Raw genomic sequence first — 25599 nt, forward strand, 5'->3', positions numbered from 1 at the left:
GTAGCCATTTGCAGAACCTAATCCCCCCCCCTCTCCCGCCCCTGATCCCACAAGGCGCTGGGAGGGCCCGGTGGCCGCGGAGGGAGCCGGCCCTGAGACAAAGGGGTCCTGGGCCGGGAGGGGTCCTGACCCCCAGGCTACCCCCGGGAAAAGCCCGGCACCGGGAGCTGGGGTTTTTTTTCTGAGAAGGATCGCGAGGCCCGGCGGGTGCCGCAGGAGGGAGGGGGCCGCGCGGGACGAGGGAGGAGGCCGGGGGGTGACCTCGCCCGCATCACCTCCCTCCCGCCCTCACCTCTCCAGACGCGGTGACCTTCAGGGCTAAGGAGGTGCCGGGCCTGTGGAGGGGGAGGCCGGGCCCTCCCCTCTGAGGGGCTGCAGTTGGGGGCGGGGTGACATCCTGGGTACCAGCCAGGTTGGTGTCAAACCTCAAAGTCACTTGCCTTCGAGGAGCCTCCGTGTCCCCAGGTCTCACGCGGACAGTTGGACTGGATGGCTGTTCCCGCTCTCTGCCCTCCCTCCCTCCCCACGTCCTAGGAAGCCTACAGCCAAGCACCCCCAGGTGGGGGGAGAGGACTCGAGTGGATGTGGCAAGCCGCTGTGGGGGCGGCCGGGCCCATCTGGTCAGCAGAAAGGGAGGCTCCCGGCTCCCGCAGAGCCCCTGGCTGATCTCAAGACTCCAGGCTGCAGAGATAGGAGCAAGTTGCGACTCTGGGATGGACCCCTGCCCCGGGGCGCAGCAGTCAGGGGTGGAAGGGACCCTGCAGACAGAGGCATACACAGACTCAGGCTCACTGCAGCCCCCTACAGGCAGGTACTTAGGATACCCACCCTACAGATGAGGAAACTGAGGCCCTCCTGAGGTTACAGGACTTGTCCAAGGTCATGCATTTGAGAAGGACAGCACCTGACAAGACTCCACAGGCCTGGCTCCTGACCTTGGCCGGGCCTGGCCTCTGAGAGCTTGGGGAGGGTGTGATGTGTCCACCTCCATTTTCCCCATCTGTGGAGTTGGGAACTCTGACATCTGCTGTCTTGCCTTCCTCTCCTGGAAGCGTTTGGTAAGCACGTGGGAGGAGGCTTGGTACTCCATTAGGCCGCGGGTCTCTGGTGCCTGGCCAGTTTTCATGGCTCTTTGCTTGTCAGAGCAAGCTGTGGACTCTGTCTCAGGAGATGGGGGTCCTGCTGCTGCTCTCTGCACCCCAATGTCCTTGACTACCATCCCAGCAGGAGGGTGTGGAAGAGCAGGGCTGGAAAGCTAGGGAAGAGGCTAGGACTGGACGGGGACTGAGACACAGAGCCCCCCCCCCCCCCAGCCCTGCCTGCCTTCTCTCTTACCTAGGGCTGGGTCCCCAGGCCCGTGATCATGGTGACAGCAACCCTGCCTCCTGGGGCTTCCTGGGAGCCAACCCCCCATGGAGAGGAAGTGGAAAGTGCTGCAGAAGAAATAGGCTAATCCGGGCCAGACCAAAACCCAGTACCAGCGCGCTGGCATCCAGGTGGTCCAGTAGCTGCCCAGGACCCTGCTAGGACTTGCCTGGATCTATGCAGTTTCTTCAGGCCCCTTTCACGGAAGGGAAAACAGAGCCATCTAGTCATATAGCAGAAATTAGTGAGGAGCTCACAGTGACTCACTCTGGGGGTACTGAGGTGGAAAATCCAATGTTCTGCCTTCCAGAGGAAGAAACTGAGCCGGCTGGAGGGCGTGGCTATGTCGGGTAGGGCTGCTTTCCACAGGGAGGACAGAGGAGGTTTCTAGAAGGGAGAACTGAGCAAATGACCCGCCATGTGTTGAGCAGCTGAGGGAGGCGAATTCCAGGCCAGGGAACAGCAGATGCAAAGGCCCTGGGGAAAGGAAGCAATTTGATGTGGTTTGAAGCAGAGACGCTCCACGATGGCTGGCATTTACCCAGCCAGGTGAGGTGGGCTGATAATGGAAGGCCAGAGCTAGACTGCAAAGCCCTTTGACCACGATCAGGAGCTGGGGTTTATTTTCATTATTAGTGTGTGCGTGCGTATGTGCATGTGCTGGTTTCTGGGACTTGAACTCAGGGTCTAGATGCTGTCCCTAAGCTTTTTATGGTCAAGGCTAGCAGTCTGCCACTTGAGCCATAGCTCCTCTTCCAGCTTTCTGCTGGTTAATTGGAGTTAAGAGTCCCATGGACTTTCCTACCTGGGCTGGCTTTGAACTGCAATCCTCACATGTCAGCTTCCAGGGTAGCTTGGATTACAGGCATGAGCTCCCAGTGTCTGCCATTTTTACTTATGCTTTTTAGTAATGGAGTGACTCTAGCTGGTGTTTGCCAGTGTATGACTTGGAGAGCGCCAGGGAGGCTGCCAGCCCGGGGCCGCAGGGCCCAGGCTGGGGCTGCAGCCCTGGCTGGAGGCAGTGCTGCGGAGCGGGGAGGGGAGCTCCCGCTTCGGGAGTTGACATTAGCGCCTGGGAGGGGCCGATCTGGAGGATGGCGGAGGACTTGGGCCTGAGGTGCCCATTAGACGTGTCCATGTGGGCTGGAAATATACATTTGGAAGCTGTCAGTATAGACACGGGATGCTAACCATGAGAAATGAGATCACCTTGGGGTAGGTGTAGATGGAGGAGTGTTCATGACCCCATAACTCCTCCCATTTCCTGAACAGATGCTTGGTGCCCTTGGCCAAAGGGGCCTCCTGCTGGCCCTCTGCTCTGCCCTCCTGCCCCTGCCCCATGTCCTCTCCCCCAGCGCTCCTCCAGGGCCCAGAGCAGCTGACAGGCGGGTGCTGGCAGATGAGCCCCCTGGCCCTGGGGTCTGAGAGAGGCACACGAGGCCACCCCTGTAGGGACAAAGCAGAGCTCTGAGAGCATTCCTTCAGCTCTGGGCTGGAGGGCATGCCAGTCCTTCTGCCAAGCCTGTAGGATGGTATTGATGGACGGAGGGGGCACTCCATGCACCATGGGGCTGGAGACCCCAGAGGAAGCCTGTGCTCCCAGCCCAAGGGGCATCCTGGGAGACAGGCTTAGGTTAATGCTATCCCCCCCATCATGCTCCTCACCTCCCACCCAGCCCCACAGCCTCCCTGGCTGCCCGCATCTCCTCATGAACTTAGCTCTAGCATGGTCCCTGACCCCTTCTCTGTCTGAAGGCCACAGCCCACTCCTCACTAGTAAACACTGTGCTTTTAAGCACCTGCGGCTCACACCTGTAATCCTAGCTACTCAGGGAGCTGAGATCTGAGGGTCTCAGTTCAAAGCAGGCAAATCCCTGAGACTCTCCTGGTAATGCATCTCCCATTAATTACCAAAAATCTGGAAGTGGTAGAGTGCTAGCCTTGAGTGAGAAAGCTCAGGGACAGTACCCAGGCCCTGAGTTCAAGCCCTAGGACCAGCACACCCTGTTCCCACCCCACCCCCCAAAAATGCCTCTATTTTGACCTCTGAACGCTTCAAGATACATGCTAGTGATCTTATTTCTCAGATTTGAAGACTGAGGCCAAAGAGGAGTAAGGGAAACAGGCATCCTAGGCCCAGGGAGTCACCGACATGTTCTTGGCACTTCCTGTGTGCCAGGTCCTGGAGATTCAGCCGAGACTGAGCAAGCCAGATGTGTCCCGGCCTTGGGAGCTCACAGGTGATGCTGCAGACAGACATTAGACAGGTCCGAGGAGCCTGGCATTGAAGGAAGGAGTGTGGTGTGCGGTGGAGTGTCAGAAAAGCCCCTCACCCCCACAGTGTTACGAAGGCTGGACTTGGACAAGCCAAAGTGTGACCCAGTGCTGAATGTGGCCACCATGGGAAGGAGCAGGGGCCATTGCTGAGACGGGCAGGTGGGGAAGGTGTCACCCCTGTCCTCCAAGACACCTTCGCCTTCGTGGGCAGAGCATGTACCTGCCACATGGGCCACATCCCGGCATGCACCTGGGGCTGTACTCAGGGACCAGCATCCATCCCCCAGCCCCGCCTGCCCCTCCTCTCCCTGAGGCCCAGAGCTGGGGATGAAAGGTGACCCTGGCAGACAGCATCTGATCCTGGCGCCAGGAGAGTCCAGTTTCCCAAGGCTCTGGCTGGGGTCAGCGAGTGGAGACCCCTCCCGGGGAGGGAGGCGGGCGGGTGGGTACATGGCCAGGCCTGGGGGTGGGAGGAAGCTGGCATGGGCAAAGTGTTTGTCTGGCGTGGGCAGGAGGCCCACACGCCATATGTGTAAATATTCCAGCTATCCCTCAAGCGACGGGTTGCTAGGTGCCATACATTCTGCCCTCCCACCCCAGCCGACACCCCTGTCACCACCCCCAGGCTGGCTTTGAATGCAGGATTCCAGATTCATCGGTATTCACATGTGGACACCCCAGATCAGCGTCCCAGCTCCATCCATAGCCCCAGAAAGGGTCTCCGTGGGCCTGTGCTGCCCTCTGAAGTAAAGTTGGCTCACAAGAGGGAGACCCAGGAAGTTGGCTGAGAATTCCCTGGGGGAATCCTGACCGCGCAGTGCAGAGGGGAGGATGGGGACCCTTGCTCCACGGAGATGATGGGGCCAGAGGGAGCCCCAAGGGACCCATAAAGTCAGCTCTGTCATTTCCTGAGCCCAGGGACTGGCCCACTGCTGCTGTCTGGAAGCCAACAGGCCACTGGCAGCCAGGGCACATGATCATTCCAGGTTTTCAGGTGATGAAAAGGCCCCAGAGAGGCTAGGACACTTGCCTGAAGTCACACAGCAGTTGAATCAGAGGCAGGATAGGAACCAGACCTTTCCCTAGCCCTCTCCCCTCATCTCTCGGGAAAGAAATGCTAGGTTTAGAAGGTGTCAGCATGGTCTCTGAGGCCGTGGGACCCACCTCCCCTCCCCGCCTATAATCCAGTCCCTAACTCCTGCAGACCCAATCACCAAGGCAGCTACCTCCACCTCTGCACTACTCTCCATCCATTCTCTGCCCAACAGTGGGGAACTCTCTGTAGCCCCTCCCCTCCGTATAACCTCTTCCTTCTGGACCCCTTATCTTCAAAACTGAACTTCCCCGCTTGAGGCGGGGTCACCCAGTCCAGCTAATCCTCCCTGAATGACTGCAGGTGGTAGAAGAAATGAGGGAGGCCTCTCTCCTGTCCTGGGGGTGGGGCTGTGACATCATCCTTGGTTCTCTCCATCCCCCCCCCCGCCTTGTCAACCCTCCCCTTCATTGGCCCTCCCTCCAAGCCTCTCAACAGCCAACACCTCCTCCAGGATGCCTTCCATGATCACTCCTCTGGTAGGTGTGGATGGACCTCCATTTGTTCCTGGATGGGGAAGGGGTCTGTTGCCTTGGGCTGAGGACCGGCAGTCAGCAGCTTCAACCTGTTACCATTCACATCTGATCTATTTATTGCCATGTTATTCTTTTATCACTGGCCCAGATGCATCTCGTCTTCTAGAGAGAAAGGAGGCCAGGATGGGGGTGGGGAGGGTTGCAACATGTGAACACATGCTCACTTCCTGCCTAAGTTCCCAGCTCCAGGGAGCACGCAAAGATGGCCCATCCTGCAGCTCATGCCTGTAATCCTAGCTACTCAGGAGGCTGAGATCTGAATATTGCAGTTCAGAGCCAGTCTGGACAGGAAATTCCATAAGACTCTTCAATTCACCACAAAAAGCCAGAAGTGGAGCTGTGGCTCAGGTGGTAAAGCACTAGCCTTGAGCACAAAGCCCAGGGACAGTGCTCAGGCCCAGAGTTCAAGCTCCAGAACTGGCAAAAATAAAGAACATGGCAGGCACTTGCACCCGTGGGCACTCTGCGTTAGACCTTCACAGCCAGGGTCTCAGTACCTCTCCTTAGTAGCCATAGGTGGGGAAACTGAGGTTGAGAGCATGCCATATTTTTGTGGAAGAGATGAGCCTCCTCATCAAGCAACTGTGATAAAGAGATAAGGATCTGCTGAGGATCTCGGTTCAAAGCCAGCCCAGGCAGGAAAAAAGAAAAGAAAAAAGAAAGAAAGAAAGAAAGAAGGAAGGAAGGAAGAATCTGGTGTAGCTCTATATTGAACAACTTCAGGAAATGTCCCAGAGGTGCTGACAGGTGAGTTAAGCTTAGGAAGTATGGGCACCCACCTAGGGGTACACGACTTCCTCTCTCTCAGCCTCAGTTTCTTCCCCTCGGTGTTAAGGGAACGGATCCCATTAACTTTACAAACCACTCATGGGTCAATCTAGAGGACAGAGCTTTTTATTTTTTTTTGTCGGTTATGGGGCTTGAACTCTGGGCCTGAGCGCTGTCCCTGCACTCTTCAGCTCAAGGCTAGTGCTCTACCACTTGAGCCATAGTGTCACTTCCAGTTTTCTGGTGGTTAATTGGAGATGAGTCTCACGGACTTTCCTGCCCAGGCTGGCTTTGAACTATGATCCTCAGATCTCAGCCTCCTGAGAAGCTAGAATTATCGGCATGAGCCATTGGCACCTGGCTTGGACAGAACTTTTTTAAATGGCTTTTTTTTTTTGTGGTGTAATTTGTGTATCATAAATTTCACCCATTTTAGTTGCACAATCCAGTGATTTGTAGAATATTTACAGAATTCTGCAACCGTCACCATGAGCTAATTTTAGAGCATTTCCATCACCACAGGAAGACACCCAGAAGGATACAGATGTTCAAGGCCCAGCAGTCAGCAATTGAGCAGCATTAGCCATGATTACTATTATTCAAAAGATTACAGAGTTGGGAATGTGGCTTAGTGGTAGAGTGCTTGCCTAGCATGCATGAAGCCCTGGGTTTGATTCCTCAGTACCACATACACAGGAAAAGCTGGAAGTGGCACAGTGGTTCAAGTGGCAGAGTGCCAGCCTTGAGCAAAAAGAAGCTCAGGGATAGTGCCCAAGCCCTGAGTTCAAGGAAAAAAAAAATGTATGTTTGCAATGGTTGTTCCCAAGTGTTAATGGTTGGTTTTTATTTTTTGAATATTTTATGTATCTTGTGAATTGTTTTCAGCTACAGAGCAAATGATCTTGTTCTTTGCATCTGTGTGCCAGCACCAGGGCTTGAACTCAGAGCCTGTCCTTTTGCTTCTTTTGCTCAAAGCTGGTGATTTACCACTTGAGCCACAGCTCTTTTTTAATTGGAAGTCAGAGTCTCATCAATTTTCCTGCCCTGGCTGGCTTCAAACCTTGCTCCTCAGATCTCAGCCTCCTGAGTAGCCAGGATTACAGGAGTGAGCCACTGCTGCCTGGTTATCTATATCCACTTTGAAAATGTGCTCAACCCTTGGAGGGGAGGATAAAGATGAAGGAAAGGAAGGTGGGAAGGAGGGAAAGAAGGAAGTTGCAAGAACAAGGAGGGGGAGAGGTGACAGTTTCTGTCATTCTGTTACTGAGGAGGGAACATGGGGCTTGGAGTCCAGAACCCTCTGTGGTAGCCTGGCCCTGTCACCAGCTTGCATGATGACCTAGGACAAGAACCTTTTCTTCTTGTATCTCAGATTCCATGCTCTGCAATGGGAACGGGAGCACTCTTCTAGTCCTGGAGAAGGGCACATGCTAGCTCCCGCTGGGTAGAGGTGAAGCTGGCCTGTGGCGAACAGATCAGACCCAGTCCTGCTCCACGGACACTGAAAACGGCCGTCGTTGCCCTGAAATGGCCAAACCTCAGCTTGAAATTCATGAGCTGTGACGCGGGCTGCCTTAGATCTCCTGGGGCAGCGGGAACAGAGAGGGACTTGTTACCTTACCACCTCCCTCTGTATTTGTTGGCCCACTGACTCCCATGCCCTCAAAGCGAGCCCACTGCTTTGGCCATCTCAGAGCCCACCAGCCCTGCCTTCCACTGATTCCAGGGGCTCTGTTTGGCCTGAAATACCCAGGCCCATCCCTACTCTTCCGGCCAGCCACCTGGATGCCCCTCTTCCAACACCTTCTTGGCTTCATTGCCCAAGGACAATCTAGCCTGCAGTTCCCCCGTGTTCAGTACGGTACTGTTAACCTGTTTGTTCAGGCATCAACTTGGCTAAGCCTCCCAGCCATCCGTGATTGTGGAAGCTGAGGCTCAAGTGCCACATACTCGAAGTGGTATCTCTGGCATTTAGGGCCAGGCCTCTGTGACATCAGAGTCCAAGATATCAGGGGATGAAAGAATGACCCCTGTTAGCTGGGAGCCAGTGCCTATGCCTGTAATCCTAGCTACTCATGAAGCTGAGATCTGAGAATTGAGATTTGAAACCAGCCACAGCAGGAAAGTCTGTAGACTCGTATCTCCAATTAACCAGCATAAAGCCAGAAGTGGAGTTGTAACTCATAGGATAGAGTGCCAGCCTTGAGTAAAACACCTTAAAGTCCAGCACCCAGGTCCTGAGTTCAAGCCCCAAGACCAGCACTAAAATAAATATATAAATATGACCGCTGCTCGCCACACATCAAACCAGGCGTGTTGTTTATTGACATCATTTGTATCCAGCAGGGCCCCTGAGCTTTGGGGTCCTAGAGTAGAGATGGGGTCACTTCAGCCCTTTGGGAGGCCCTCCTCCCCGGGAGTGGGTGGCAGTGGAGATCCTGGGAGGTGTTTATTTTGTCTTCTCTGAGCTCAGGTCTGAAGGTGTCTCTGCAGATGGCAAAGCCAGGCCTCCCTGAGGGAACTACCATCTGCTCAAGATGAGTGGGGAAGAGCTGGCGAGTTACCATCCACCCCACACTGGGACTCAGCGCATGGCCACCGAGGCTGGTGGGCCCAGCACATTTTGTCTTAAGCACCTCCCTCTGCCTGAGCAGGAGCTGGGAAGGAGGTACAGGGGTGGCACTGGCCGGAGGTGGGCAGACTCAGGCCTGCATCCCCCTGGGGATCTGTTAGCCTGTAACAGAATGCTGAAGTGGGCCTGTGTCCCCATGAGGGGAAGAGCCTGGAACTGCAGCCACGATCCTGCCTTTCAGCATTGACTGAGCACATTCTACGCATGGCCGCTGTGTAGCCATACTATGTGCCAGTCCAGCATTCTGTCTGCCGTCTGTCTAGGGAGCCTCCTGGGTTCTGGGCTGCCACTTTTCCCATCACCGCTGCCCTCTGAGCTCCCTGGGCTCTGGACAAGTGATCGGTGGGGGCTGTGATGGTCTCTAAGCCTCTGTTCCTCAGTTTCCCTCTTTCCTTCATGGTTTCACAGTCAGAATCCCGAGATTCAGTTGAGGCCCCAATGAAAGTATGGGGTTTTGGATTCCTGGCTGAAAGCGGGGTGCCCCTTAGAGGAGGCTAAGAAGCAGGGACAGTCCTCAGCAGCCCCCTCTAGGGGATGTGCAGCTGTGGTGCCCCAGACGTGGGCTCTGCCCTTGCTGTACAGTGTGTGTGTGTGTGTGGGGGGGGCCTGGTTCATACAACTCCCAGTTATGGCAAACGTGTTGGCAGCTTAGAGTAAAAGAATTGTCTTGGGGCACCTAGTAGGGAAAGGAAGGTTGTAGGATTTGAACCCAGGGCTAGTGGCTTCTCACTACCAAGTCAGTGACTATTATTACAATCACATTTCAGCATGGTTCTAGGAGAGACTCTGCCTCTGACATGGCCTTGCCTTCCCATCTCAACAGCACATAAGTACTTATTTTTTGCTTTGTTTCTTTTTTGTGCTGGAATTGGGGCTTAGACTCAGGTCTTGAGCCCTGAATCTTGGGCCCTGAGTCTTGGGCCCAAGTCTTAGCTTTTACCCCAAAGCTGGTGCTTTCCCACTTGATCCATAGCTCTACTTCTGGCTTTTTGGTGGGTAACTGGAAATAAGAATAGTCTCACAAGCCGGGTGCCGGTGGCTCACACCTATAATCCTAGCTACTCAGGAGGCTGAGATCTGAGGATCTCAGTTCAAAGCCAGCCCGGGCAGGAAAGTCCGTGAGACTCTTATCTCCAATAAACCACTGGAAAACTGGAAGTAGCGCTGTGGCTCAAGCAGTAGAACGCTTGCCTTGAGCTGAAGAGCACAGGGACAGCACCCAAGCCCAGAGTTCAGGCCCCACAACCGACCAAAAAAAAAAAGAATAGTCTCACAGACTTTCCTGCCCAGGCTGGCTTTGAACCAGAATCCTCAGATCTCTGCCTCTGAGTAGCCAGGATTCCAGTTGTGAGCCACTAGCACCAGACTAAGTGCTTGTCATTGAAGCAGCCACACAGGGAGGCAGTGACTATGCTAAGCTGTCCCAGGCCCCTGACCACCCAGCACTCTCCAGCCCTGAGCTTCCCACACCCTCTGCCTGGCACCTTCGAGACCCTTCCTCTCAAGTCCACCAGTCTGAGTGGGCACATCTGCTCAGAGAGAGGCCTGGCAGGAAAGAACTTCAGGAAAGGTCCATGTCTCTGCATGGCATGGGGCGAGGGAGTCCCAACCATCCCAGCCGTCCTACAGTTTCCATGGCAACAGTAGTTGCTATGGTTTCGCTTGTCCAGGAGTTGGTAGGGAAGAGGGTGGATCCAAGCCCCCATGCCCACTGGAGGGAGCTTTTACAAGAACAGATGTTCTATCTCCACAGCTCGGGGGACCCTCAGAACTTGGAGGCCATACCCCAAGAAGTCACTGACCAAAGGACAGGAGAGCTAGAGACAGAAAGTCTCCGCCCAGTGAATCCTCTCCCGCTGTGCTGTCAGGCCCTCTCTGTTGTAATACTCTCTACGCTGCTGCATTGCAGTATCTGTTTACTTGTCTGCCTCTCCCACCACACAGAGGGCCTCGGGTGGAGAACTGTCTGACTCATCCCCTTCCGTCCTCACAGCCCAGCACAGGGCCTGGCACAGACCGGATTTAATTAAATTATATAAAAACCCATGTCTGGCTCCTCAGGCTTGGGAGGTGGCACAGTTGAATAGGGAAGTTTTTAGGCTCTGGGATCCAGAGCCCAAGCTCTGGAGTTGGAAATGTAGCTCAGTGGTAGAGGGCTTACTTAGCATAGGCCCTGGTTTCAAATGGACAAACAAAAAGCTGGGGATGATGGCACACACACTTGTATAATCCCAGCACTTGGGAGGCTGAGGTGAGGATCATGAGTTCAAAGCTGAATTGGAAGCCAGACATCTGTGGCTCACGCCTGTAATCCTAGACTCAGGAGGCTGAGATCTGAGATCCTAGTTCAAATCCAGCCCACACAGGAAATTCTGTGAGGCTCTTTATCTCCAATAAACCACCAGAAAACTGGAAGTGGTGCTGTGGCTTAAGTGGTAAAACACTAGCTTTGAGCTGAAGAGCTGAGGGACAGCGCCCAGGCCCAGAGTTCAAACCCCACAACTGACAAAACAAAAAACAAAAAAAACAACAAACCAAAACCTGAATTGGAGGCTAGCCTGGGATTTTAATTCAGAGGCATAGAACCTGTCTGTAAAAACAAACAGGCTGGGAAGGTCGCTCAGTGGTAGAGTGCTTGCCTTGCATGCATGAGGCCCTGGGTTCCATTCCTCAGCACCACATAAGCAGAAAAAGGCACAAGTGGCGCTGTGACTTAAGTGGTAGAGCACTAGCCTTGAGCTGAAGGACAGAGCCCAGGCCCAGAGTTCAGGCCCCACAACCTTCTTCTCACAACCTAAATTAAATAAAAATAAAACAAGCTGGGTACCAGTGGCTCATGTCTGTAATCCTAGCTACTCAGGAAACTGAGATCTGACGATTGCAGTTCGAAGCCAGCTGGGCAGGAAAGTCCATGAGGCTTTTATATGCAATAAACTACTCAAAAGGCTAGAGTGACACTGTAGCTCAAGTGATAGAGCGCTAGCCTTGAGCAAAAAGAAGCTCAGGTATAGCACCTAGGCTCAGAGTTCAAGCCCCAGGACCAGCAGGAAAAAAAAAAAAAAAAAGGCCAGGTACAGGTACCAGTAACTCACACCTATAATCCTAGCTACTTAGGAGGCTAGTATCTGGGGATTGAGGTTCAAAAACAGCTTGGGCAGGAAAATCCATGAGACTCTTATCTCCAATTAGATACCAAAAGAAAAAAGGAAGGGAGGGAGGAAATGGGGAAAAAGCCAGAAGTGGAATTTTGGCTCAAGTGGTAGAGTGCTATAGCATTGAGCAAAAGAAGCTCAGGGACAGTGTCCAGATTTTGAGTTAAAGCCCCAGGACCAGTATTAAAAACATACAAAAAAACATCCAAAAGAACAAAACTTTCTTAGGTGAACCCTGGGTCTGCTGTGTGACCTCGAGTGAGTCACTTGTCTCTGATCTTCAGTGACTTCATCTGTAAAATGATCATCTCCATACAGGACACAGTTTGAGGACTTAGGAATGTACGAGAGTGCTAAGCACTGAAGCAAGGTGCAGGGTCTGTGCTGGCCCTGCCCTTCTGTAGCTCCCAGAGTAACCAGAAGGAAAGTACTTGACTGACAGTGGAAAGGATTAATGGATACATTGTCCACCTCTCACTATTATAACAATTCCCTCCTACCTCTTCTGCATCTTCTGGAGCATTCTTTGCTCTCCCTGGAGAAGCAGGGCCCAAAGAAAGCCTTGAATCTGGGAGCCCTGGGGCCTATCTGTTGTCCCTGGACCTTCTGTCCCACAGCCTTGAGTGCAGGAAAACTCTGTGTGTGTGTGTGTGTGTGTGTGTGTGTGTGTGTGTGTGTGTGTGTGTGTGTGTGTGTGTCTGTGTGTCTGTGTCTCTGTGTCTCTGTGTGTCTGTGTCTGTGTCTGTCTGTCTGTCTGTCTGTGCCAGTACTAAGGCTCAAACTCAGGGCCTCACATTCTCACTTGGCTTTTTTTCTCAAGGCTGACACTGTACCACTTGAATCACAGCTCTATTTCCGGCCTTTTGCTGGCTAATTGGAGAGTCTCACCAATTTTTTTTTTCTTCCTGGGCTGACAGAAGAAGATCTGCTTCTCAGATCTCAGCCTCCTGAGAAGCTAGGATTACAGGTGTGAACTACCAGCACCTGCCTTGCAGGAAGCTTTTTGAGTCTGGGTCAGACTTTAGGCTGGGGGCTGGAGGCCTGGGTCTTCCTCTGGCTCAGTCTGGGACCAGTCTGAGCCTGACAGAGGAGCCCATGTTCCTTTCCAAGAAGGAGACTGCTGACTGGAATCTCTATGGTCCTTCAGGCTCTGTCCTGCTTCTCCATTTTCTCGGTCCTGGAAATCCCATGACTGTGAGTCTAACAGCCTGATCCCTAGAGAGGCCTCCGCCCTTGTGTCAGCCTGGGGAGGAGGCTGTGATGGTTAGGGGAACAAGAAGAGCTGACAGGACAGAGATTGGCTCTCTCAAGAGTTCCCAAAAAGACAGTTGAAGTTGACATCAGCACAAGCAGGTATCTGGGATGGTTTGGGAACTCCTCCAGTCCTTCAAAAGAGACAGGGCCTATGGGGGACTAAAGATGGGAAGCAGTCACAGACAGACCTGAATCTAGAGAATCTGTGTTGCTAAACACAACCTGTACAACTTGACCATCTCTAGTTTCCTATCTGTAAAATGGGAATGTAAAGGCACCCTACTCCCTGGGGCTGAAAATGGGACACCACCCACAAGGCAGCTGGCATGCAGTGGGCACTGAAGAACCCTCAGTTCTCTTCGCCTACTCCCATCCACCACAGCCACAACCCCAGCTAAATGGGGTTTGGGGAGGGGGTGGGAGGGAGATGCTGCCTTCTCTACAGTGGCCACCAGCCACCCTATGCCTCAGGTTCTCCTAGGAAGAATCACAGGAACTAGGTTGGGCAGAGACTTCCAGTTGACTGAGAGATACACAGGGGGTTGATCTAGTCTCTCCTCCCCCCCCCTCCTGCGCTCCCCTCTTCCACCCCCCACCCCCTACCCCCGCTTTGCCAGTCCTGGGCCTTGAACTCTCGGCCTGGACACTGTCCCTAAGCTCCTTTTGCTCAAAGCTAGCACGCTACCACTTGAACTACAACAGTGCTTTTTCTATGATTAATAAGAGTCTCACGGACTTTCCTGCCTGGACTGGCTTCAAACCCCAGTCCTCAGATCTCAGCCTCCTGAGTAACTAGGATTACAGGTGTGAACCACCAGCATCCAGCTGGTCTCGTCTCCTATCAGCTTAGATACATTAAATTCTGTGCTTTTATTTATCCAAGGGGAGAGTGTTTCACCTTTCTGGGCTGTCATCTTTAATTACCTGGGAAGGTGACATGGTGCCTGCATTGCCCTCCCGATGGTGGACAGGTACTCCTGCACGGGAAAGAGCTCCCCTTCACTGACCCTCCCTGACCTCCTAACTCGTTGCAGGGACTTCTTGCCCCGAGGATCTGGCATCGTCACCCGACGCCCTCTGGTCCTGCAGCTGGTTAATTCTACCACAGGTACGTGGGCTTCAAGCAGTGTGGCTTGGCCTCTCCAGGACCCCACCACCTCTCCAAGGAGGAAATGGCTTGCTGAGCGACTCCATAAGGGCGTGGTCTCCCGTTTGGGCCTTGATTCCACATGTGTCCAGTGGGGCTAAAAGGCCATAATGGGAGGCATGGGTTATTGTGTTTGGAGGAGGGGTCTACTGTGGGTGAGAGATGGGACTCGGGTAGGGTTCCGGGCTTGATGTACTCCCCCTGCCGGCTTTTTGGAAAGAATATGCCGAGTTCCTGCACTGCAAGGGGAAGAAATTCACCGACTTCGAGGAGGTGCGCCTGGAGATCGAGGCGGAGACCGACCGGGTCACGGGCACCAACAAGGGCATCTCGCCGGTGCCCATCAACCTGCGGGTCTACTCGCCACATGGTGAGGTCTGGCCCCGCCCCCGGCCTCTCCTAGCCACGCCCTCTAGGACCTAGCCAGGTGGGCCCGCCTCACACGCAGGGCCCGCCCATTCCCCCAAAAGGCCCCGCCCACAGGCGGCCCCTCCCCATACGCTCTCCTCCCTTAAGCCCCGCCCCTTGTGGCCACGCCCACTCCCGGCTTTAGTCCAAATGATTTGCCTGGTCCTGCCTTTTGTGGCCCCGCCCCCAAGCGACTTTTCTTTCAGCCTGATCGGGCCCTTCACTCCCATGTCCTCCATCCTAAGCCTGTGTGTGCTCTCTCTCTGACCAGTACTGAATCTGACCCTAGTGGACCTGCCTGGAATGACAAAGGTCCCAGTGGGAGATCAGCCCCCTGACATCGAGTTCCAGATTCGCGACATGCTTATGCAGTTTGTCACTAAGGAGAACTGCCTCATCCTGGCAGTGTCCCCTGCCAACTCTGACCTGGCCAACTCCGATGCTCTCAAGATCGCTAAGGAGGTGGACCCCCAGGGTAGGTTCCCATGCATATGGCCCTTCGGCTGTCTATTCTTAGTTTGGGAGGGGGTGTGCACCTGTAGGGTCTGAGTCAGATAGTGATAGAGTCAAATTTATGCCCTTAAGAATCATTTTGGAGGGCTGGGATGTAACTCCGTGGCAAAGTGCTTGTCTAGCAAATGCATCATCCTGGGTTCCATCCCCAGTACCTAAAAAGAAAAGACAAAAAAAAAAAATACAGTTAAGAGAGAAAAAAAAAAACTATCATTCTGGAGCCTGGTCTGGTGAGTCACACTTGTAATCTCAGCTACTCAGGGGGCTGAGGTCTGAGGAACGAGGTTTGAAGCCAGCCCTCACAGAAAAGTCTGTGTGACACTTACTCTTAATTGTGGCACTTGAGCCACAACTCAAGTGGTAGAACGCCAGCCTTGAGCAGGAAAAGCCAAGGGAGAGCAAGAGGCCCTGCATTCAAGCTCCTGGCACAAAAACTAATCATTTGGGGGCACCCAGAAGGATGAAAGAGAGGAGCAAGGCCAGGAGAGGGTGAGTGGATGAGGGGCACAGGTAAGTGAAACAGGACGGCCAGGCACAGGAATACATGGGTCTTCAGCGTGAGGGTGGACAGCCCTCCTGCTTTGCCCCCTTCCCCAGGTCAGCGCACCATTGGGGTCATCACCAAGCTGGATCTGATGGACGAAGGCACAGATGCCCGGGATGTGCTGGAGAACAAGCTGCTTCCCTTGCGCAGAGGTAAAAGCAGACCGCTCTTCTGCCATGGCCTCGTCTACCTCCCTTGAGGACTGATTGTCTAAGACCTTGACTCCCATCCACAGGCTACATTGGGGTAGTGAACCGAAGCCAGAAGGACATAGATGGCAAAAAGGACATTACGGCTGCCTTGGCAGCTGAACGCAAGTTCTTCCTTTCCCACCCATCCTACCGCCACCTGGCTGACCGCATGGGCACACCCTATCTGCAGAAGGTCCTCAACCAGGTAGGGGATCAGGTCAGGGTGAGGCTTGAGGTTACCAGCAGCCTGAGGACAGATGAATTAAAGTGTATATTGATGGTGATGTTGATAGGGTCCCCAGAAAAGCAAAGCAGCTGCCCTCTTTCCACAGATCTGTGCCTCACTGTGCCCACATGGCCCATGGGCATCCCACTTTCTGCCTGGGCCTGTGGGCATCTGGATTTGTGACCATAGTCTTAACCCTTTCTTCCTCCTCCCAACCCCCAGCAACTGACCAACCACATCCGGGACACACTGCCAGGGCTGCGGAACAAGCTGCAAAGCCAGCTGCTGTCCATTGAGAAGGAAGTGGAGGAATACAAGAACTTCCGTCCTGATGATCCAGCACGCAAGACCAAGGCCCTGCTACAGTGAGGCTTCCCCCAGCCCCGGCTCCCCACCGCTGAGCTGCCCCAGCACCCCACTACTCATCCTAGGGTTCATGAAGTCCCTCTCCCTCAGGCCACACTACTCTTCCACAGGATGGTCCAGCAGTTTGCTGTGGATTTTGAGAAGCGCATCGAGGGCTCTGGAGACCAGATTGATACCTACGAGCTGTCAGGAGGAGCGCGCATTAACCGGATTTTCCACGAGCGCTTCCCCTTTGAACTGGTCAAGGTATGGCTGGTAGACTTAGGGCAGGAAGCTGAGGATCGCGTCCCCCTTCCCTCACCGTCCACTCAGGTTTCCCTCAAAATGGAACGGGCCGTGTCTGACCTCTAAGGTAGCAGGGGATAGACCTTGAGCAGCTTTCTCTCTGTTCTCCACAGATGGAGTTTGATGAGAAGGAGCTCCGAAGGGAGATCAGCTATGCTATCAAGAATATCCATGGCATTAGGCATGTACTGGGACCCCAGGGAGGAGGGATGAACCTAGAGATTAGGGGATTTAGCACTGAGGCACAGAGAGAAATGTAGGGGGCCCCTCTCAGGAAGGACTCAAGAGGCCCTCAGCAGTCGGGCACCGGTGGCTCACACCTGTCATCCTAGCTACTCAGGAGGCTGAGATCTGAGGATCGTGGTTCAAAGCCAGCCGGAGCAGAAAAGTCCATGAGACTCTTATCTCCAATAAACCACCAGAAAACCAGAAGTGGTGCTGTGGCTCAAGTGGTAGAGCACTTGCCTTGAGCTGAAGAGCTCAGGGACAGTGTCCAGGCCCAGAGTTCAAGTCCCATGACCCACACACACAAAAAAAGAGGCCCCCATCCCAACTTGCTGGTCCCCAGCTCAACAGACTCTAGCCAGGGGAGGTAGGTGGGAAGGTGGGCTACCCGCTGCCTGCATCCTGCTGGTCTGCTTTACAGCGGCCAGGGTCCCCAGTTCTGCTCCTGCCATCCTTCTATGATGGGCATGGCTTCTCAGCCTGCCAGTCCCTCCCACTGGCCCGTTCTACCCTCCTGGGCTACCCCAAGGCCGGTGGGGAAGGAAGGATTGCAGGGATAGATTGTTGCTTAAAAGCTTAGAACCCCTTCAAGGGCCCAGAGCCACTCAGTGCTTATTCCAAAGCTCTGTTCATCAGAAACATTTAAAACACCTACTATGTGCCAGGCAGTGAAGAAGACTGAACTCAAACAGGCTCTGTGCCTAGATTTGGCATGGAATTTGCATATGGATAGCTTCATCAGCCAAGACAGGAAAACCTGTCTCCTAGTCTTAAAATGAAAAGCCCTATTCTTGGAAAGGCTCTTAAGGATGACCCAGTTTGGCAATTTCTAAACCCTTTCAGGACCTAGCAGCTTTTGTAGGAACCCTTAAGAGAAAGCAGACTGTCTACAACAGACAGAAGCAGCCCTCACCTTCCTCCAGAGAACACTTCACTAGCATTTTCCCCAACCTATTTCACAGACGGGAACATGGAGGCCCAAAGAGGGAAATGGGAGGCTCCCCAGTGCACAGATCAGGGGTTGGGAGAGGGGCTCTGGCCTGGTACTCCTGGCAGACCCTGGCCTGTGACACTGTGCCCTTCTCCCGCTCCGGGCGTTCAGAACGGGGCTGTTTACCCCAGACATGGCTTTTGAGACCATTGTGAAAAAGCAGGTGAAGAAGATCCGAGAACCGTGTCTCAAGTGTGTGGACATGGTTATCTCGGAGCTAATCAGCACCGTTAGACAGTGCACCAAGAAGGTAAACAGCAGCCTGGGCCAGCGCCCACCTCTGCCCCCACCCTGCACTGCTGCCAGGCATTCCTTCCCCACACCTCCTCCCACCTCCTCGGTAGCATGCCCAGGCCTCAGCGGGGTAGGGGAGGCAGCTGTGACCACAGACCAGGGAAGGGGGACCACCTCAGGGACCTCACCCACCTGGCCTCCAGCCCCTAGGGATCAAGGGATTGGACACTGAAAGAGAGATCAAGCACCCCATAGCTGAGAGAGAAGGTGGCTTGAAGGGATCTTGGGCCCCCTTTGTGCCCACAGAGCTGGGGTCATCACTGGGGCCTTGAGGGGAGTCTTGGGGACATATTGGCATGGAAATCAGGGAGGTACAGGGCCTTCTGGGGGCTGACAGGGAGACTGGGAAGCCAGAGGGCTAGCAGCTTCCATGAGTCCCTTCATCCTGCCCATCCTCACTCCACTCCCACTCAGGATCCTCACTCAGTCTCCGCTCCCTCCATCCAGCCTTCCAGGGACAGAGCTCACTCCCACGGGCTACATCATTCAGGCCACACAAAACCACCCTGGGAGGGCTGGGCAGGGAGGATGGTGCCCATTTCACAGCAGAAAAAACTGAGGCTCAGAGGAACACACGACTTGCCCGAGGTCATACTAGCTCAGAGGAAGCTATGACTGGAAGCTGGGGCTTTCAGATTCCCAAGTTCAGTGCTCATTGATTCTGCCCCCCAGCCTCCCTCCTTCCTGTCCTCTCCCCACTGCTGCCCTGGCCCCACTCAATCACGACTTCTACGCTTTCTGATTTTCCTCCTCTCTCTCTCTCTCTCTCTTTCTGTCTTTTGGAGCTGAGTCCCCCAGACCCATCTGGCAGAGAAGCAAGGGATACCCTGGGGGAGAAAGGGGAGGTCAGGAGTAGAGCAGGGCCTGAAGCTACAGAGTGGGAGTCAGGCTGTAATGGGGCAGCTTCAGGCGGCCTGGTCTGCTCTGCAGTCGATGCAAACAGCCTGGGCAGCCAGATGCAGAGAAGCTGGCAGTGGGAGGGTGCGGTGCTGGGGTTTGGAGTCAGGATGAAGCAAAGGCAGGGGCATTAGAACACCATGAACAGCATGCATGGATAGGGTCGTGAGGGGAACCATGCAGGGCTGTAGACAGAAATGGCACCAGCAAAGAATGAACAGCCTTAGTGTAGCTAAAGACTGTGTGCAGGTGCGTGGGGAGGGGCTGGGGGACAGCCTGGGGTGGAGGACCTGACTCAACAGGGATCTCTACAGAGCAGGGGCTTGGTCCCTGACACTCTCCCCGCCAACCACATCCACAGAGCCCTGGGGGTGCTGGGCAGCACCTGGAAGGTGCAACCCTGGGAGATGTGGGGGGCTGGGCCCACGCTCACATTGTCTTCTGTTCTCTCTCTTTCTGTGTTGGTGTCTCTCTCTCTTTCTTCCCCCATACCTATACCATCCTCCTCCCCTCCCCCCACCCCATTCCCGAGCCCCAGCCCGAGCCCATCGCGTGGCTTTCTTCACTCCTCTCCTTCTAATCCCACCTCCTCCCCGGGTGCAGGACGGGCCTCTTCACACCTGACCTCGCTTTTGAAGCCACAGTGAAAAAGCAGGTGCAGAAGCTCAAAGAGCCCAGTATCAAGTGTGTGGATATGGTGGTCAGTGAGCTCACGTCCACCATCAGAAAGTGTAGCGAAAAGGTATGCCAGCCGCCTGGGCGGGGCTGGGCCCGGCTGGCCCTTCCTGGAGGCCACAGCCTCCCGTGGGCAGAAACCACCTGCTGAGCACACATGGTGGCTCCTTGGCTCCCCACAGGGACCCAGGCACCCTCACAGGCCAGTGATCCCTGGCCTAGTGTTTCCTGCCAGCTCCTCACCCAGGGTCTTCCTGCACCTTAATGACTCCTCCAGGCTTCCGTCTCTGGCACACAACTTGGCTTTGGCCCAAGCTTCCTCAGTGGCCTCTTTCCATCCATCAGAATGACAGCCAATGACAGTGTGGCAGGAGGTGGCAGCTGTTTATTCAGCGGCTGCTGTGTACCATAAGTGGCTTGTGCTTGCCCTCACTAGGCTGGCTTGATCCTTTCCATGGCTCTAAGAAGTGGGTAGCATTTGTACCCATTTTACAGATGGGCAAACAGAGCCTCAGAAAGGAAAAAGCACAGTAGGGTTCACATGTAGGAAGGAAGGCATCTGGGATCAAGGTCTGCAGGGGTAGTGGAGCCATGCAATCCCTCAAAACCAATTTGCCTAGAAGCACACTGAGTTACTTCCCCTGCAGCAGTCCATCTGTGTTAGGTAGGGTCAGCCTCTTTTGAGATGTCTGTGACCTTTTAGATGCCTTTTTCCTGTTTGTCCACTTTTGGCCATTTTGAGGATTTTTAGCCAGGCTGTTCAAAAGCAGTTCTTCCAGGGATGTGCAAGAGACTCCTTTGTCATCATTGTCTGTAAGAGCTTTTCCAGATTTCATCTGCAGCTCTGCTGAATCATCCCCACCTGAGCCTGAAAAAGCCCCCTGTGCTGTGTGCTGGAGCGCACATCTGCCTTAGCTTCTGGTTTCCAATAAGTGCCACCCCAGTTCTAGTGTGTGTGTGTGTGTGTGTGTGTGTGTGTGAGAGAGAGAGAGAGAGAGAGAGAGAGAGTTATTGGGTTTTGAACTCTGGCACTTGTGCTTGCTACACAGGCACTTCTTACTCTGCAGCCCTAGCTCCAGCCCTGTCTTCTGCTGGTTATTTTTGCGTTAGTCTTGCTTCCTGCCCAAGCATGTACCTAGACACAAGTCCACCTGCTGGGCTCCTCAAATACCTGGGCTGACAGGCATGCACCATCTCATCAAGCTCTTTGCTGAGAAGGGGCCTGCAGATCTTTTCTGCCCCCAGTGGCCCCAAACAGTAATCTTCCCAATCTCAGCCTCCCAAGTAGCTAGGATGACAGGCATGAGCCACCAGCGCCTGGCTGGTCCCGTGACTTGATTGCTGGATTGCGTTCCACTGAAGAAACATGGCATGATCCGTGTAGTCTCTTCCTTTTTCTTCTTCTCCTCCTCTTTTGGCTTGATCAATAATTGATAGTCAGCCAGGTGCAAGTGGCTCATACCTGTAACCCTAGCTACTCAGAAGACTGAGATTTGAAGATTGAGGGGCAAAGATAGCCAGGCAGTCTACAAGATGCCATTTCCAATTAACCAACATAAAGCCCAGCTGGGGTGAAGACCTAGCACCAGTGGAACACCAGCTGTGAGCAAGAAAACCAAACAAGAGCGCCAGACTCACTCTAGGCAGTCACAGGAGGATACTCTTAGGGGCAGAACACAAAGGCGCATTGCCTCTGTGCCTCTGATCATATAAAATAATATCAAAATGGAAAATAAGCACAAAGTTTTGAGTTCAAGTCCTACTCCTGGGACACATCACAAGGATGGACAACAAAGTTTTATACAGACAGTGGAAGACAAAGGGCAAGCCATACTGTTTCTACACGTTCCTCCCTAATGAACTCTGAAGGGTGAAAAAAAGCAGGTTTCAGAAAAGATTGTGAATGGTATTTGGGGGGGAAATGATAAAATTCCAGTGTCACATACAACCAAATTGCTACCCGTTATTTTGATTATTTTGACAAAGGACCAAGAACAGAGGAATTGTTCCCTTTCTACCTCACACATTTTAGTCATGATTAAGTCTTTTACACTTGTATGATTTTTCATGAATAGAAAAATTGGTCAAAAAAACTTCTGGGTGCTGGTGGATCAGATCTATAATTTTAGGTACTGAGGAGACTGAAATCTCAAAAGTTCAAAGCCAGCTGGTACAGAAAAATCAGTGAAACTCATCTCCAGATAACCAGCAAAAACCAGGAAGTAGCGCTGTGGCTCAAGGGGTAGAGTGTCAGCCTTGAGTAAAAAGGCCAAGGAAGAGCCTGAGACCCTGAGTTCAAGCCCCAATATTAGCACAAAAACAAAACAGAAAAAAGTACTCTTAAAAAAAAAAAAACAACTTTGGCTCAAAAGCGGAAGATGATATTTTTGGCTTTTTAAATGGACAGTAATGATTTTTTTTATGAGGGCGAAACTCTTTGTCTTTTTTTCTTCCCCACAGTTTCCATTTTCTAAGCTTATTGAGCCAATCCTGCCAGAGGCTTTGATAAACAACAAACTTATTACTCCTAGCCCTGCTGGGATTAGTATTTTGTTTTAGATTTTTTTTCCATCTCTGGGTGAAATTTATGGAGTTTAATGTTAGGTACCACAATCCTAAGAGGGAAAGTGCCATTACTACCCCATCTGGCACACAGAGACGCAGGCTCAGAGAAGTCAGCTGCTGTTTACTTGTTTCTTTCTTTTTTAATAAGGTCTCACTACGTAGCCCAGGCTGACCTTAAACTCATGATTACCCTGCCTCAGTCTCCTCAGTGCTGGGATTACAGACATGTGCCACTGTACCCAAGCTTTTCAGATTTTTTTCTAAGGAAGAGTTGGCAAGCAGGGGCTGGCTTTGAACCTAAGAACGTTATGGCTCTAGGAGCTGTGTCCCTGACCACTAGGCCAGTGGGCTGTAGGCTGACTGCCCACTTAAGTAAAGAACCAAGAGAGAAAAGTTTTATTTTAAAACCTGGCTAAAAGTCCTGGAAATGCTCAGAGGCAGCCAGAATGGAAAAAGATGCTCAAAAGGAACAGAACTCAAAGGGGCTGAGGCCACCCTGTCATGTGTGACAAGTGGAAAACTTGAGAAATGTAGGGGGCCAGGCGGCTAGTGGGGGAGTTGGGTCCTGCTCTTTGGCAAATTGGTCCCTCTACCATCTTTGTCAGCATCCCCCCCAACCCTGCCTTGGGAAGGAGCCCTGGGACCATCCCCAAAGATTGGTGCCTGTGACGTAGTCCTGGATCACTGCCCAGACTCGGAGACCGCGAGAACAGTCCCTCCCTGATCCTCACTACACCCCTCCAGCCAGCATTGCTAAGCCCCTGGTCTTGGGCTGCTCCCCAGCCTCAGCTGCCTTGGCCACCCCCGCAGTGTAAGCACAGGATGGTGGGATGTGGATAACTTTCCCACCAGCCTTTTCAGGGCTAGCATCCAGGGTGCCACTTTCTTTCCCATCATCCTCTCGCTGCTGCTTATTGCCCCCACCCCCCTCCAGCTCCCTAGTCTCCATCTTGACCTGAGATTTGCCACCTGTGACTCCGGTGTACAACTCTAGCTGTTTTCACACCTGAGGAGCCTGACCTAGCACAAGAAAACAGGTGCCAGTGACTCGTCCCTGTAATCCTAGGAGCTCAAGAGACTGAGATCTGAGGATCACAGTTTGAAGCCAGCTCAGGAAGGAAGGTTGTGAGACTCTTACTTCCAATAAATAAGCAAAAAGCCAGTAGTGGCTCCAGTGGTAGAGTAGCAGCCGTGGGCGGGGAAAAAAGCCAAGTAAGAATGCAAGGCCCTGAGCTCAAGCCCCAGTACCAGCACAAAGAGGAAGGACAAGGGGGACAAAACTGTCCTATCTTGAAGAGGGCAGACAGCAGAATGGACTTCCCTGTGGATGGGCTTCACAATCACAAGTTAAGTGAGTTTCCCTCCCTGAGGAAGAGTTAGTCACAAGCCAGAGGGCAGAGGACCTCTGTGGCTGCCCACCCGGTAAAAACATCCATCCTTCATTCATTCCCTCATTCTTTCAACATGCCCTCTTGGCGCATCAGTGGTGTCTGGCCCCATCCTTGTCGCCCCACCCCTGCCCTTGGGACAGTTGCTACCTACTTGAATGAGGAGGCTGGGGGTGGTCCAGGGAGGCCCCTAACTCTGCTCTCAGTGGTTCATCTGTGCAGGCTTCCTGGAAGAGGGGGCATCTAACAGATGCTTGCAGTAGAGCAACTCACCTAGGCTTCATCCAGAGTCTGGCTGAGCTTAGGGCAGGGTTCCCAGGCAGCGGGGGAAGGATTGGGGTGACTAGGGGGCACATGGGTGCTGCTGAGCCCTTGCCCCAGGGGAGCAAGACTGGCCAATAAAGATCTGGGCAGATTAGGCTGGAGATGGTGGGGGTCAGGCAGAAGCATGCAAGGGAAAGCAGAACCGGGTGGGCTGTATGAAGAGGGCCCAGGGCCCAGCCAGGCCCCCCGCGGGGTTCTGCTCATGCTGCTGCACCCCCACTTTGGCATGTCCTCCTTTGCCCTTGCATGCCTGTGCCTGTGGCTCCTGCATGACTGTTGCTGTGTCCCCTGCAGCCCCTTCCCGCACCCGTTAGCTCTGACAAGGCCCATAGCCCGTGCCCAGCCTGACTGCAGCCCAACTGGCACCCTGGGCCCTGCCCTCCCACACCCCCAACCCCAGTTCTTCCTGGAGAGGCCCCTCGCCCCTGCCGGCTGGCCCACCTGGCTGGCTGCCCCTCCTTTAGGAAGGCAGGGGAGACCCTGAGGGTCAGGGAAAACCTTGGGACCTAAGCTCTCCCTGAGGCCCCCATCTGCCCAGGCCAGTCTCCAAGATGGCTGCCATCAAGGTAGCACCAGGCCAGGCCTGCTTTCGCGCTATCTGTGCCCGTGGCAGCTGCCCCTTCCCCTCCAAGGTTGTGTGGTCAGGCCAGCGAAGAGAGCCTGGACCCAGGAAGACCCTCGCATTGCCACTTGGGGAGGGGGTGGCTTGGTGCCGTCAGCTTCCCGGGGGGCCACAGGGCTCTCCCCTCCCAGCCTGTCTCCACCCTGCGCCCGGGTCCCGCACCGGGTCGGGGTGCCCCCTGCTCACGCTCCCCTGTGCGCGGCGCCTCCCCTCCCTTCCCCAGCTGCAGCAGTACCCGCGCCTGCGGGAGGAGATGGAACGCATCGTCACCACGCACATCCGCGAGCGCGAGGGGCGCACCAAGGACCAGGTGAGCCCACGCACTCCACTCTCGTTTTTTTATTACGGGGAAATACACTGCAGATGGATCATTGTAGACTTTTTTTTTTCTTTCAATACTGGAGTTTCAACTCAAGGTCTTGAACTTGCTGAGGTGTTCTACCACTGGAGCTAGGAACTCCTGCCCTTTTGTGCTTTAGTTATTTTTCAGGAAGCATTTAGGTTTTATCATGTGTACACACACACACACACACACACACACACACACACACACACACACACACACACACACACACACACACACACACACACACACACACACACACACACAACACTGGGACTTGACCTCAGGGCCTGGGCAGTTTGCCTGAGCTTTTTTTGTTCAAGGCTAGAACTCTACCACTTGAACCACAGCTCCACTTCCAGCTTTTTGGTAGTTAAGTGGAAATAAGAGGTTCATGGGCTTTCCTGCCCAGGCTGGCTTTGAACTGAGATCCTTAGACCTCAGCTTCCTGAGTAGCTAGGATTACAGGTGTGAGCCACCAGTGATCTCTTTTTACTTGAGGAGGATACTAACCTTCT

At 53.7% G+C, this 25599-nt stretch overlaps 1 protein-coding gene across 7 annotated transcripts in view; it reads left to right on the forward strand.

Annotated features, from left to right (window-relative positions):
- Positions 1-25599, forward strand: part of Dnm1 (dynamin 1) — a 44125-nt gene that overhangs the window by 941 nt on the left and 17585 nt on the right. For 5 of the 7 annotated variants that reach the window (XM_070014691.1, XM_070014662.1, XM_070014699.1 and 2 more), the window contains exons 2-11: positions 14112-14185; positions 14445-14594; positions 14904-15107; positions 15743-15841; positions 15925-16085; positions 16329-16471; positions 16583-16718; positions 16871-16938; positions 18085-18223; positions 24962-25048. In XM_070014691.1, coding sequence (XP_069870792.1) covers positions 14112-14185; positions 14445-14594; positions 14904-15107; positions 15743-15841; positions 15925-16085; positions 16329-16471; positions 16583-16718; positions 16871-16938; positions 18085-18223; positions 24962-25048 — 1261 coding nt within the window. Of the gene's footprint in view, positions 1-14111; positions 14186-14444; positions 14595-14903; positions 15108-15742; positions 15842-15924; positions 16086-16328; positions 16472-16582; positions 16719-16870; positions 16939-18084; positions 18224-19767; positions 19907-24961; positions 25049-25599 lie in introns of all 7 variants that reach the window. The other 2 variants (XM_070014651.1, XM_070014683.1) reach the window with 1 other exon arrangement.

Source organism: Dipodomys merriami, unplaced genomic scaffold (genome assembly GCF_024711535.1).
Source record: "Dipodomys merriami isolate MVZ:Mamm:240054 unplaced genomic scaffold, mDipMer1.0.p SCAF_11, whole genome shotgun sequence".
Taxonomy (NCBI): domain Eukaryota; kingdom Metazoa; phylum Chordata; class Mammalia; order Rodentia; family Heteromyidae; genus Dipodomys; species Dipodomys merriami.